Raw genomic sequence first — 12,355 nt, 5'->3', positions numbered from 1 at the left:
CACTCTTGAACTCTGCACTTTTGCACTCGGTACATAGCATACTCCTGGACTCTGTACATAGCACATTCCTCAACTCTGCAATCTGTACGCAGTGCATTCCTGAACTCTGCTCTTAGCACACCCCTGAACCCTGCACTCTATACACAGCACACCCCTGAACCCTGCACTCTATACACAGCACACTCCTGAACCCTGCACTCTATACACAGCACACTCCTGAACCCTGCACTCTATACACAGCACACTCCTGAACCCTGCACTCTATACACAGCACACTCCTGAACCCTGCACTCTATACACAGCACACTCCTGAACCCTGCACTCTATACACAGCACACTCCTGAACCCTGCACTCTATACACAGCACACTCCTGAACCCTGCACTCTATACACAGCACACTCCTGAACCCTGCACTCTATACACAGCACACTCCTGAACCCTGCACTCTATACACAGCACACTCCTGAACCCTGCACTCTATACACAGCACACTCCTGAACCCTGCACTCTATACATAGCACACTCCCGACCTCTGCACATAGCACACTCCCGACCTCTGCACATAGCACACTCCCGACCTCTGCACATAGCACACTCCCGACCTCTGCACATAGCACACTCCCGACCTCTGCACATAGCACACTCCCGACCTCTGCACATAGCACACTCCCGACCTCTGCACATAGCACACTCCCGACCTCTGCACATAGCACACTCCCGACCTCTGCACATAGCACACTCCCGACCTCTGCACATAGCACACTCCCGACCTCTGCACGCTACGCAGCACACTCCCGAATCCTGCACGCTACGCAGCACACTCCCGAATCCTGCACGCTACGCAGCACACTCCCGAATCCTGCACGCTACGCAGCACACTCCCGAATCCTGCACGCTACGCAGCACACTCCCGAATCCTGCACGCTACGCAGCACACTCCCGAATCCTGCACGCTACGCAGCACACTCCCGAATCCTGCACGCTACGCAGCACACTCCCGAATCCTGCACGCTACGCAGCACACTCCCGAATCCTGCACGCTACGCAGCACACTCCCGAATCCTGCACGCTACGCAGCACACTCCCGAATCCTGCACGCTACGCAGCACACTCCCGAATCCTGCACGCTACGCAGCACACTCCCGAATCCTGCACGCTACGCAGCACACTCCCGAATCCTGCACGCTACGCAGCACACTCCCGAATCCTGCACGCTACGCAGCACACTCCCGAATCCTGCACGCTACGCAGCACACTCCTGAATCCTGCACTCTGGACATGGCACACTCCTGAATCCTGCACTCTGGACATGGCACACTCCCAAACTTTGCAGTCTGTACACAATGCACTCCTGAACTCTGTACATAGCACACTGCAGAATTGTGTACCGTGTGTAATGCACTCCTGGTATTCAACAACGCAGATTAAGACCCACCCGCTGTTAGGCAGCAGTGCAATGGTTCCTCCACCTATTCTCTGATAATATACTATGTAAATAGCAAACTATGTATGGCTAAAATAACAATACTCCCTGCAGAGAAGACACCTAATATTCATTTCTGCAGATGCTTACACTACAGATCACTGCTATACTGAATAGACACAGCCAAATCTTTAGAACCCAGCACTTCTATGCTATGGTTCCTCCTACTGGCCCCTACATCACTACAGGGAGTATCATTAAGGTTCTGCTCAGCCAAGGAATAGGAAAATGATGTAAAAGACTTAAATTAGCTTACACTGAGTAAACTTTCTGACATAGGCCCCTTTCATACAGGATCCATGTTCATTCTGATCAGCAGGGGATCCATGAACAGTTATACTGCTGAATCGGAGCTGAAAGATATGGATATCACTTTGTCACATCTCTGTCTAATTTTTCCACCCAAACCTTATGAAGGACTCTTGTTAGGTTTACGGAAATGCAGATGTAAACGGACACATGTGCATTTACATCCGACTACCTCAGATCCGTCACCTTTAGTTCTGAAAAAAAAAATGGAAAAAGCTGACTTTTTCTGCTTTATGCCTATGTAGCACCCTCTAGCTAGAGTTATAGTTGTGTAGAATTAGTTGTTAGAGTAAGACAGTAGGTAAACTGGTTTGGCTGAGAGCCAGGACTGGTTTGAATCTGGGTCAGGGTTGAGTGACTCAGGGAGGCTGAATAACTGAAGCATCTCTGGTGCCTCCCTGTTTCTGAAAACCTTGGAGAAGCTTCCAGATGTAGTGGGTGGAGTCTAGGAGGAGCTGCGTGGTATATTTATGAGGGCCCCAGCCAATCCTCAGCAAATGGGCTAGCAGGGGGCAGGCCACTTCATAAAAAGGCATGAGTCATGCCAGCAGGGGCAGTCGGTGGAAGATGGAGTGCTGAGGAGGCTGTCGGTGGTCCTTGAGGGTGCTGGAAGGATCCCCCACAACACATGGAGGAACCCCTTCCTGGAGGCACGGGAGCAAGTAGAGGACAGCGAGAGCAGGACAGCACGTCTGGGAGATCTCCTGGGGAGTGGGGAGTGTTCGGACTGGGAGGCCTGTGGAGTGTGTCAGTCTGGAAGGACTGTGGAGAAGTTAGCCAGGAGGGCTAGGAAAAGAGGCAGTTGCAGCCAGGTGGGCTGGCAGTACCTGAAGAGGTGGTGCTGGGATCAGTAGCCACAGGGATGTATGCTGGACACTGATTTTCTTTCTCTACACACCAAAGGGGCCTCGGGTTCCTGCCTATAATAGGCTGTTGCTCAAAATCTGACTGAGTGCCGTGTTTTAGATCCACTATCAGTGTGCCAGCGGAGTACTGCAAGCAAGGAAGTGCTGGAGAAGGCAGAGGAGTGTATATGGACTGTATATAGAAAAGTAGTCCCTGGAATTGTTTGAAGTCAAGTGGGCATCCCATACTTCCCAATTCCCATTCAGGTTCTAATCCCTCAATGTCAGGGCTGGGCCCAGCCCTTCCTTCTCTGAGCTGGCCGCTCAGCTGTCGGCTAATTGCCAACCCCTATCTCACTCCACAGTTACCCAGCTGTTGTTGATTCTGCTCGTCAGTCCTGCCTACTTAAAGCCGTCCACCTCACTTGATCTCTGCCTTCGCCTTGGTCACATCACAAGAAACCATATCCTGCATTCCTGTTTAAAGACTGGCTTTGCTGACATCCCTTCTGGCTCCTTATCCTGCTTGCTGTTCTTCTACTTGGATCCCTGATTTCTGGCCTGGCTGATTACCCGATCTGGTTAATGAACACTGGCTATGCTTTGACTACGCTTACTCTATTTACCTTTTTATTAATAAACAAGTGTGATTTTACTGTACTTCTGTCTCGGTCTGGTTCATGGTTTCTGACACTCAATAAATAACAAAAAAAAAACTAAGTAATGGACTGTTTTCTGACTCTGAGGTGACTGTGGAAATTTGGTGTGCCTGGCTGTGCAGGGTGTGGGATCCCATTCTACCTGTGGCTCCTTAGGGGGTATGAGACACAAAGATGGACTTGGAGATAATTGAATGTAAACGGAAACATGTCTGTTTACATCCACCTGCCTTAAATGGAGTGTCCAGATCCACCTAAAAAAAAAAAAAAAAAAAAAAAAAAAATGGACAGGCGGACCTGAACTGCACTGACGTGTGAAAGGGGCCATTGGGATGCAATAAAAACACAACTGTGAGAACAATACCCAGAGGTATTTCATTTAGTAAAAAAACAGGATTACAAACAAGCAGTAAGCAATGATAGTGGAGGAGGAAGCAGTGGTGAACCTGTGTCTAAAGATATTGGACCAGAAGACTATCCTTGAAGGGGAAGTATGAAGAGTAGAGATGAGGTTAAACACAGAGAAAGGGTTACATGGCATGGCAAAGGGTGGCATGCCTGGATACACTACAAATGTATGAACCTGCCAGGTAATGAACACACAAACAGAAGAGTCTTACCAGTATCAGAAGCCCGGTCACACACCAAGATCATGACATCTAGCATCCAATCTTCCAGCAATGGAAGCCATGGAGATACCGTCTCCAGACCAGATTTCTGTCAGGAAATATGGCATAGTTAAAGCAGAACCCCACCCAAACAGCTTAATACACAGCTACAATTCTGTTGAACCATTCTTATGACTCGCACATCCTTTCCACAAAGCACAGCCAGGATGCGGACACCCCAATCACCGTGTCCCCTGCCTGCTCTCTGCAATATGGAAGTGCGTGATCTGCACTGATCTGTGATCTGCTCCACTATATACTGCTTAAGCCAGCCTCTGTCAACCTTTTAAACGTGAAGGAACCCTTGATATGATTTGCTTGTCTCATGGAACTTCTGCTATATTCAAAGCTCATAGTACATTAGTGTGATGGTCAGTGGGAAGAACTCCACTTACATTTGAGGTAATTGGGAAGCCCCCCTTTACAGAGAGCTAAAAAGATCAATAGTATCAGTGGTTACTAAGAAATTGCTCAAGGAACCCCTAGCAACCTCTAGGAGGAGGGGTGTCAGACTCAATTTAATCATGGGCTGCATCAGCAGCATGGTTGACCTCAAAAGGACTGTTTGTATCTGTAAGACTATGTATCTACTCCTATTCAGGGGTGGGCTGTGTACAGAGGGCAGGGTTCTGGGGTGGGCTGTGTACAGAGGACAAGGTTTAGGGGCGTACAGAGTTTAGGGGTGCACTGTGTACAGATTAGGGCTACGCTGTGTAGAAAGTGCAGTGTTCAGTAGTGAGCTGTGTATAGAGTACAGGGTCTAGGGGCGCGCTGTGTACAGGGTTCAGGGGCGCGCCGTCTACAGACTACAGGGTTCAGGGGCGCGCCGTCTACAGACTACAGGGTTCAGGGGCGCGCCGACTACAGGGTTCAGGGGCGCGCCGACTACAGGGTTCAGGGGCGCGCCGACTACAGGCTACAGGGGCGCGCCGTCTACAGGCTACAGGGTTCGGGAGCGCGCCGTCTATAGAGTACAGGGTTCGGGAGCGCGCCGTCTACAGAGTACAGGGTTCGGGAGCGCGCCGTGTACAGGGTTCGGGAGCGCGCCGTGTACAGGGTTCGGGAGCGCGCCGTGTACAGGGTTCGGGAGCGCGCCGTGTACAGGGTTCGGGAGCGCGCCGTGTACAGGGTTCGGGAGCGCGCCGTGTACAGGGTTCGGGAGCGCGCCGTGTACAGGGTTCGGGAGCGCGCCGTGTACAGGGTTCGGGAGCGCACCGTGTACAGGGTTCGGGAGCGCACCGTGTACAGGGTTCGGGAGTGCACCGTGTACAGAGTACGGGGTTCGGGAGTGCACCGTGTACAGAGTACGGGGTTCGGGAGTGCACCGTGTACAGAGTACGGGGTTCGGGAGTGCACTGTGTACAGAGTACGGGGTTCGGGAGTGCACTGTGTACAGAGTACAGGGTTCGGGAGTGCACTGTGTACAGAGTACAGGGTTCGGGAGTGCACTGTGTACAGAGTACAGGGTTCGGGAGTGCACTGTGTACAGAGTACAGGGTTCGGGAGTGCACTGTGTACAGAGTACAGGGTTCGGGAGTGCACTGTGTACAGAGTACAGGGTTCGGGGTTCGGGAGTGCACTGTGTACAGAGTACAGGGTTCGGGAGTGCACTGTGTACAGAGTACAGGGTTCGGGAGTGCGCTATGCACAATGTGTAACACCAACTCCTCAAAGCTTCCTTGCATCTCTACTCTCCTACTTCTCCTTGTGTAGACGGTTCTCTCTACTACTCATGTATCGGTCTCTGATATACCTCCCTGTGCAGGTGGCGATGCCTTGTAAGGAGATTGTTCTCACTGTCACGTTCTGGAGAGCTGTCCTTGCCAGAAGGCTTCTGCGTTTACAAGTGACAGAGGGAAGCGGGAGGGTGGAATGGAGTTCAGAAAGGCTGGTCTAAACACTTGTGTCCCCTGCTCCCAGTGCCTGAAAACATGATACAATGGCAATACTGGGCAATGCAATCGAACTGGCTTACAGCACATTCTTTGCCACTTTCAATTGTGTGAGAGACTATAGGAACATAATGTAAAGGAATATTCCAAGCAGTTTATTATTAGTATTATAATGATTTCATATCGTGACTGCAAGGTGTCGCTAAAATCTGTCTAAAAACATTAAGCCTGTAATATACAATTTAGGCATCACTAAAATGATAGCCCTCTGGTTGCTAATAAAATGCAGGACACAGTGAAAGCAGTAACTTGGCGAATGCACAACTCCAATCACGGGACTCGGACTGAGCCAGGCTACTGAAATAACATTCACTTCCAATTATAAAAGGTTCAGATTCTCAACAAGAGATATTTATATTGGAAGCTACTCTGCAGCAAACATGTAAAAACAGAGAGAAAACGATCGCTGGAATCCGATTGCTAGGCTTGTATATTTTATATCTTGCTCATACTTAAGCTTCTGTTTACTGTTACAGATATATACACCTACCGGCCACTTTATTAGGTACAGTGCATCCGGAAAGTATTCGCATCGCTTCACTTTTTCCACATTTTGTTATGTTACAGCCTTATTCCAAAATGGATTCAATTCATTATTTTCCTCAAAATTCTACAAACAATCCCTCATAATGACAACGTGAAAGAATTTTGTTTAAAATCTTTGCAAATTTATTAAAAATAACAATGAAAAAAATCCCATGTACAGAAGTATCACAGCCTTTGCCATGACACTCAAAATTGAATTAAGGTGCCTCCTGTTTCCACCGATCATCCTTGAGATGTTTCTACAACGTGATTGGAGTCCACCTGTGGTAGATTCAGTTAAATGGACATGATTTGGAAAGGCACACACCTGTCTATAGAAGGTCCCGGCAAAAGAGCGAGAAGACACAGCACAGAGAGGGGAGGAGAAGACACAGCGCAGAGAGGGGAGGAGACAGCGCAGAGAGGGGAGGAGAAGACACAGCGCAGAGAGGGGAGGAGAAGACACAGCGCAGAGAGGGGAGGAGAAGACACAGCGCAGAGAGGGGAGGAGAAGACAGAGGGGAGGAGAAGACACAGCGCAGAGAGGGGAGGAGAAGACACAGCGCAGAGAGGGGAGGAGAAGACACAGCGCAGAGAGGGGAGGAGGAGGAGGAGGAGAAGAGACAGCGCAGACAGAGGAGGAGGAGGAGGAGGAGGAGAAGAGACAGCGCAGACAGAGGAGGAGGAGGAGGAGGAGGAGGAGGAGAAGAGACAGCGCAGACAGAGGAGGAGGAGGAGGAGGAGGAGGAGGAGGAGGAGGAGGAGGAGAAGAGACAGCGCAGACAGAGGAGGAGGAGGAGGAGGAGGAGGAGGAGGAGGAGGAGGAGGAGGAGGAGGAGGAGGAGGAGGAGAAGAGACAGCGCAGACAGAGGAGGAGGAGGAGGAGGAGGAGGAGGAGGAGGAGGAGGAGAAGAGACAGCGCAGACAGAGGAGGAGGAGGAGGAGGAGGAGAAGAGACAGCGCAGACAGAGGAGAGGAGAAGAGACAGCGCAGACAGAGGGGAGGAGAAGAGACAGCGCAGACAGAGGGGAGGAGAAGAGACAGCGCAGACAGAGGGGAGGAGAAGAGACAGCGCAGACAGAGGGGAGGAGAAGAGACAGCGCAGACAGAGGGGAGGAGAAGAGACAGCGCAGACAGAGGGGAGGAGAAGAGACAGCGCAGACAGAGGGGAGGAGAAGAGACAGCGCAGACAGAGGGGAGGAGAAGAGACAGCGCAGACAGAGGGGAGGAGAAGAGACAGCGCAGACAGAGGGGAGGAGAAGACACAGCGCAGAGAGGGGAGAGGACAGCGCAGAGAGGGGAGAGGACAGCGCAGAGAGGGGAGAGGACAGCGCAGAGAGGGGAGAGGACAGCGCAGAGAGGGGAGAGGACAGCGCAGAGAGGGGAGAGGACAGCGCAGAGAGGGGAGAGGACAGCGCAGAGAGGGGAGAGGACAGCGCAGAGAGGGGAGAGGACAGCGCAGAGAGGGGAGAGGACAGCGCAGAGAGGGGAGAGGACAGCGCAGAGAGGGGAGAGGACAGCGCAGAGAGGGGAGAGGACAGCGCAGAGAGGGGAGAGGACAGCGCAGAGAGGGGAGAAGACACAGCGCAGAGAGGGGAGAAGACACAGCGCAGAGAGGGGAGAAGACACAGCGCAGAGAGGGGAGAAGACACAGCGCAGAGAGGGGAGAAGACACAGCGCAGAGAGGGGAGAAGACACAGCGCAGAGAGGGGAGAAGACACAGCGCAGAGAGGGGAGAAGACACAGCGCAGAGAGGGGAGAAGACACAGCGCAGAGAGGGGAGAAGACACAGCGCAGAGAGGGGAGAAGACACAGCGCAGAGAGGGGAGAAGACACAGCGCAGAGAGGGGAGAAGACACAGCGCAGAGAGGGGAGAAGACACAGCGCAGAGAGGGGAGAAGACACAGCGCAGAGAGGGGAGAGGACAGCGCAGAGAGGGGAGAAGACACAGCGCAGAGAGGGGAGAGGACAGCGCAGAGAGGGGAGAGGACAGCGCAGAGAGGGGAGAGGACAGCGCAGAGAGGGGAGAGGACAGCGCAGAGAGGGGAGAGGACAGCGCAGAGAGGGGAGGAGACAGCGCAGAGAGAAGAAGAACCAGAGAGGGTAGAAGGACCGGCAGAGGGAGAAGAAGATGTCGCCAGAGGAGGGAGAAGAGCCGGAGCTGCCTTAATAAAATACTTTAAAAACTTGTGTAGTGTGTTTATTTTCACCTAGGGTGGGGGGCCGGATTCCAATAAGGCCCCGCCCACAGACCCTCATCAACATGGGGACAAGGTGCTTTGATGTGGGGGGGCGCAGGGTCCCCTCTGCCACAAAGCACCCCCCCCCATGTTGAGGGCATGTGGCCTGGTATGGTCCAGGAGGGGAGGGGGGCGCTCGCTCCCCCCCCCCACTTTCCTGACCTTACAGGCTCCGTGCTCGGATAAGGGTCTGGTATTTATCTTGGGGGGACCCCCACGCAATTTTTTGGGTGTGGGGGAGTTCCCCTTAAGATCCACACCAGATTGAAGGGTCTTGTATAGTCTTGAGGGGGAACCTTACGCAAATTTTTTTTTTACATTTTGGTGGGGTTCCCCTTCAAGATTCTCAGCACACAAGTCGCACCGCAAGTCGGATCATCTTCTATTGAAATCAATGGGCTCCCATAGAGAACCAATGGTTTTGAATAGAGACAGAGAAACGCGGCTGAAAGCTAGCGCGGCCAAACGCGCATCGATAAAATCGCGTTTAACGCTGCTTTTTTTTCCTGGCGACAATTCTAGCTTTACACCTCGTTAAAATGCCCGTGGTCATGAGGCTTAAGTTTTGCATCGTTGGAAAGAGGTGGTGAGTATTTCTGTGAGTTTAGTTTCACTTTAAATTTTTTCAATCCCGGTATAAAAGATCAGACTGTGAATTTAATCTGGTCCTGTACATATTTGTATCTTCTATCCACCATAAACACTTACCACCGTGCTGTCAAAGTATACAACGAAGGCCTGGACAGACTCTGCGACCCGAGCGGTCACCTGGGTTGTGCTGGGTACTATGCAGAGATTTACAATGGCTGTGTAGTACTTGTTGTCTATCCTCCAGGGGTAATGCCGCACACCCTCCGTCTCCTGTACAAGAGGAAGCTGGTCTGTGCCGATGATTTCTACAAGAAAAAAACAAAAAATGTACAACTTGGAGAAAAAAGTTCTAACCATCTCTTTCATTTAACCTTTTCGCTGCCAGAGCCCTTATTTCACATCCAGTATCTCACAAAAGTAAGTACACCCCTCACATCTTTGTAAATATTTTCTTCTATCTTTTCATGTGACAACACTGAAGAAATGACATTTTGCTACAATGTAAAGTAGTGAGTGTACAGCTTGTATAACAGTGTAAATTTGCTGTCCCCTCAAAATAACTCATCACACAGCCATTAATGTCTAAACCGCTGGCAACAAAAGTGAGTACACCCCTAAGTGAAAATGTCCAAATTGGGCCCAAAGTGTCAATATTTTGTGTGGCCACCATTATTTTCCATCACTGCCTTAACCCTCTTGGCCATGGAGGTCACCAGAGCTTCACAGGTTGTCACTGGAGTCCTCTTCCCCTCCTCCATGACGACATCACGGAGCCGGTCTGATCCGGCCGTTTGCTGGGCAGTCGAGTGCGGATAAAATGGCTGCCACTTGTCTCTATGACCTTAAAAGCGCCCCATCCCTCCGGTGCTCCGGAGCAATAATTCTAGTGCTAGACCTCCTCTGTAACTCAAAACTGGTAACCTGTAGAAAAATTTTAAAGCATCGCCTATGGAGTTTTTTTTAAGTACCGTAGTTTGTCACCATTCCACTAGCATTTTTAAAGCATGACACGTTGGGTATCTATTTGCTCGGTGTAACATCATCTTTCACATTATCCAAAATAATTGGAGTAACTATTTTTTTAATTCATTAAATGTATTTTTTTTTTTAAAAAATAGTGTTTGAAAGACCACTGCACAAATACTGTGTGATATAAAATATTGCAACATCGCCATTTTATTCTCTGGGGTCTCTGCTAAAAAAAAAAAAAAAAAAAAATTATATATATTTTCTAGCAAAAAATACTGATTTAGACTTATAAACAAAAAAGTTCCAGAGCTGAGCCCCGGTTGTGTGTGCCAATGGATAAACAGAGCTGGCTCGGGGGCGAGCACGCAACGCCAGCATATTGTATATTGTTAATTGGTTTGTGTGAAAGTTATGGCGTTTACAAACAATGGTATGTAGATAGATAGATAGATAGATAGATAGATAGATAGATAGATAGATAGATAGATAGATAGATAGATAGATTTGAAAAATCAATCAATCAATCCTGATGGCCAGTCTCATTTCTTGAGGCCCTAAAATGCTGGGACAAATATCCCCCAAATGACCCCTTTATTTGGAAGTAGGTCAGTCCAACGTATTTTATAAGAGGCATGGCGTTTTGGCATTTTTTTAAGTTGTTTTGTCACAATTTTCTGGAAAATTAAGAAATTAAATAAAAATTTGTTTATTTTACATATTGTTATTTTTTTTTTTTTTAACATACTGTCACCAGTGCAGTACAGGGTCATCATATAACTGGTGTGGCGGGGATCAGGGATACTGACTGGTGACAGTATGTAAAAAATAAATAATAATTTTTATAACTTTTTTTTTCTTTTACATACTGACAATGTACTACTCTGGGGGGTGATCAGGGATTTTTTTCTTTTACACTGTGTTTGCTGTTACAATGATGATCCATGGAACAGCAATTGTTTAAACTGTCATGAATAGATTTCCTTTATAACAGCTGTGCTTACCCTAAAAGATGCTGTGATTGGCCCACAGCCATCACATGGTGCAGGGTGCTGTGACTGGCCCAGGTACCATGTGATAACTGTGGTCCAATCACAGCATCACTATAGCTGTTATGAATAAAATTAATTCATAACAGTTTTGTTTGCATAGCGATCACATGATCCCTCAGCTGCTCAAAGCGGCTGAGTACCGGTAAGATAAATCACAGCAGGGTTGCGCCAGGTAACGTATACAGTATGTACGTCGTTGAGCCCATCTGCCACCAACAACCATGCCACGTCCAAAGTCACTTCAATCCCCTTTTCTTCCCCATTCTGATGCTCGGTTTGAACTTCAGCAAGTCGCCTTCACCACGTCTAGATGCCTAAATTCATTGAGTTGCTGCCATGTGATTGGCTGATTAGCAATTTGTGTTACCGAGGAATTGAACAGGTGTACCTAATAAAGTGGCCAGTGAGGTTTTTTTTAAATTTTGTTTTCTGTACAACCCACACATGGTCACAGGTAAGAAGACATGTAGTGTTTTCTTCAGGGTGGAGTGCTGGCATCTCTTCTCTTGTTGCTCCTCCCACTCCTTATACACAAAGTAGGCCGCAGCCGCCTACAAAGATACTACAAAGATACTCCGGCCTCGGAGGAGGAATGACAAGAGCTCTACAGCTTCTCCTATTGACTTTGTGCCGGACCCGTCCAAACTAAAGAGAGCGCAGCGCTCGCCTCTCAGACAGTCGTAAAACACGGAGCTGCCTTCTCAGACATCCCGCTTCTCCAAAACAAATGTTATCCCAGGAATGCGCTTTGAACGTGTGCCTATCCGCGCCCGGCGTATGAGAGGAGCGAGAAGTGAGCGCGATGCATCGCATCAACAAAGACGTTTGGCAGCTTTTCCCCGACAACAGCTTCGCTTGGCAAAAAAAAAAAAGTCACGGCTTTCACACCAAGATACTTCAAACCGAGAATGAAAAACGCACCTTTGAAGCGCATTCCTACTTCTGCAGGTAAATTTGAGAAAACTGCACAATACGTTTGTTATGTGTTTTCCCCATTTAGCCCCATTTCACACCAAGTGCGGCTTTGAAAATCACGCTACTTCATCGTGCGATTGCGATATATT

General features: G+C 49.3%; 1 protein-coding gene across 2 annotated transcripts in view; it reads right to left on the bottom strand.

Annotated features, from left to right (window-relative positions):
• Positions 1 to 12,355, bottom strand: part of AAGAB (alpha and gamma adaptin binding protein) — a 40,856-nt gene that overhangs the window by 23,926 nt on the left and 4,575 nt on the right. For both annotated transcript variants that reach the window (XM_073618289.1, XM_073618290.1), the window contains exons 2-3: positions 9,391 to 9,578; positions 3,918 to 4,014 (exon numbers count right to left, since the gene is read on the bottom strand). In XM_073618289.1, the coding sequence (XP_073474390.1) occupies positions 3,918 to 4,014; positions 9,391 to 9,578 (285 nt within the window). The remainder of the gene's footprint in view (positions 1 to 3,917; positions 4,015 to 9,390; positions 9,579 to 12,355) is intronic.

Source organism: Aquarana catesbeiana, linkage group LG03 (assembly GCF_042186555.1).
Source record: "Aquarana catesbeiana isolate 2022-GZ linkage group LG03, ASM4218655v1, whole genome shotgun sequence".
Lineage (NCBI taxonomy): Eukaryota > Metazoa > Chordata > Amphibia > Anura > Ranidae > Aquarana > Aquarana catesbeiana.
The sequence above is the reverse complement of the archived record's forward strand: the minus strand, read 5'-3'. Positions and strand labels throughout refer to the sequence as shown.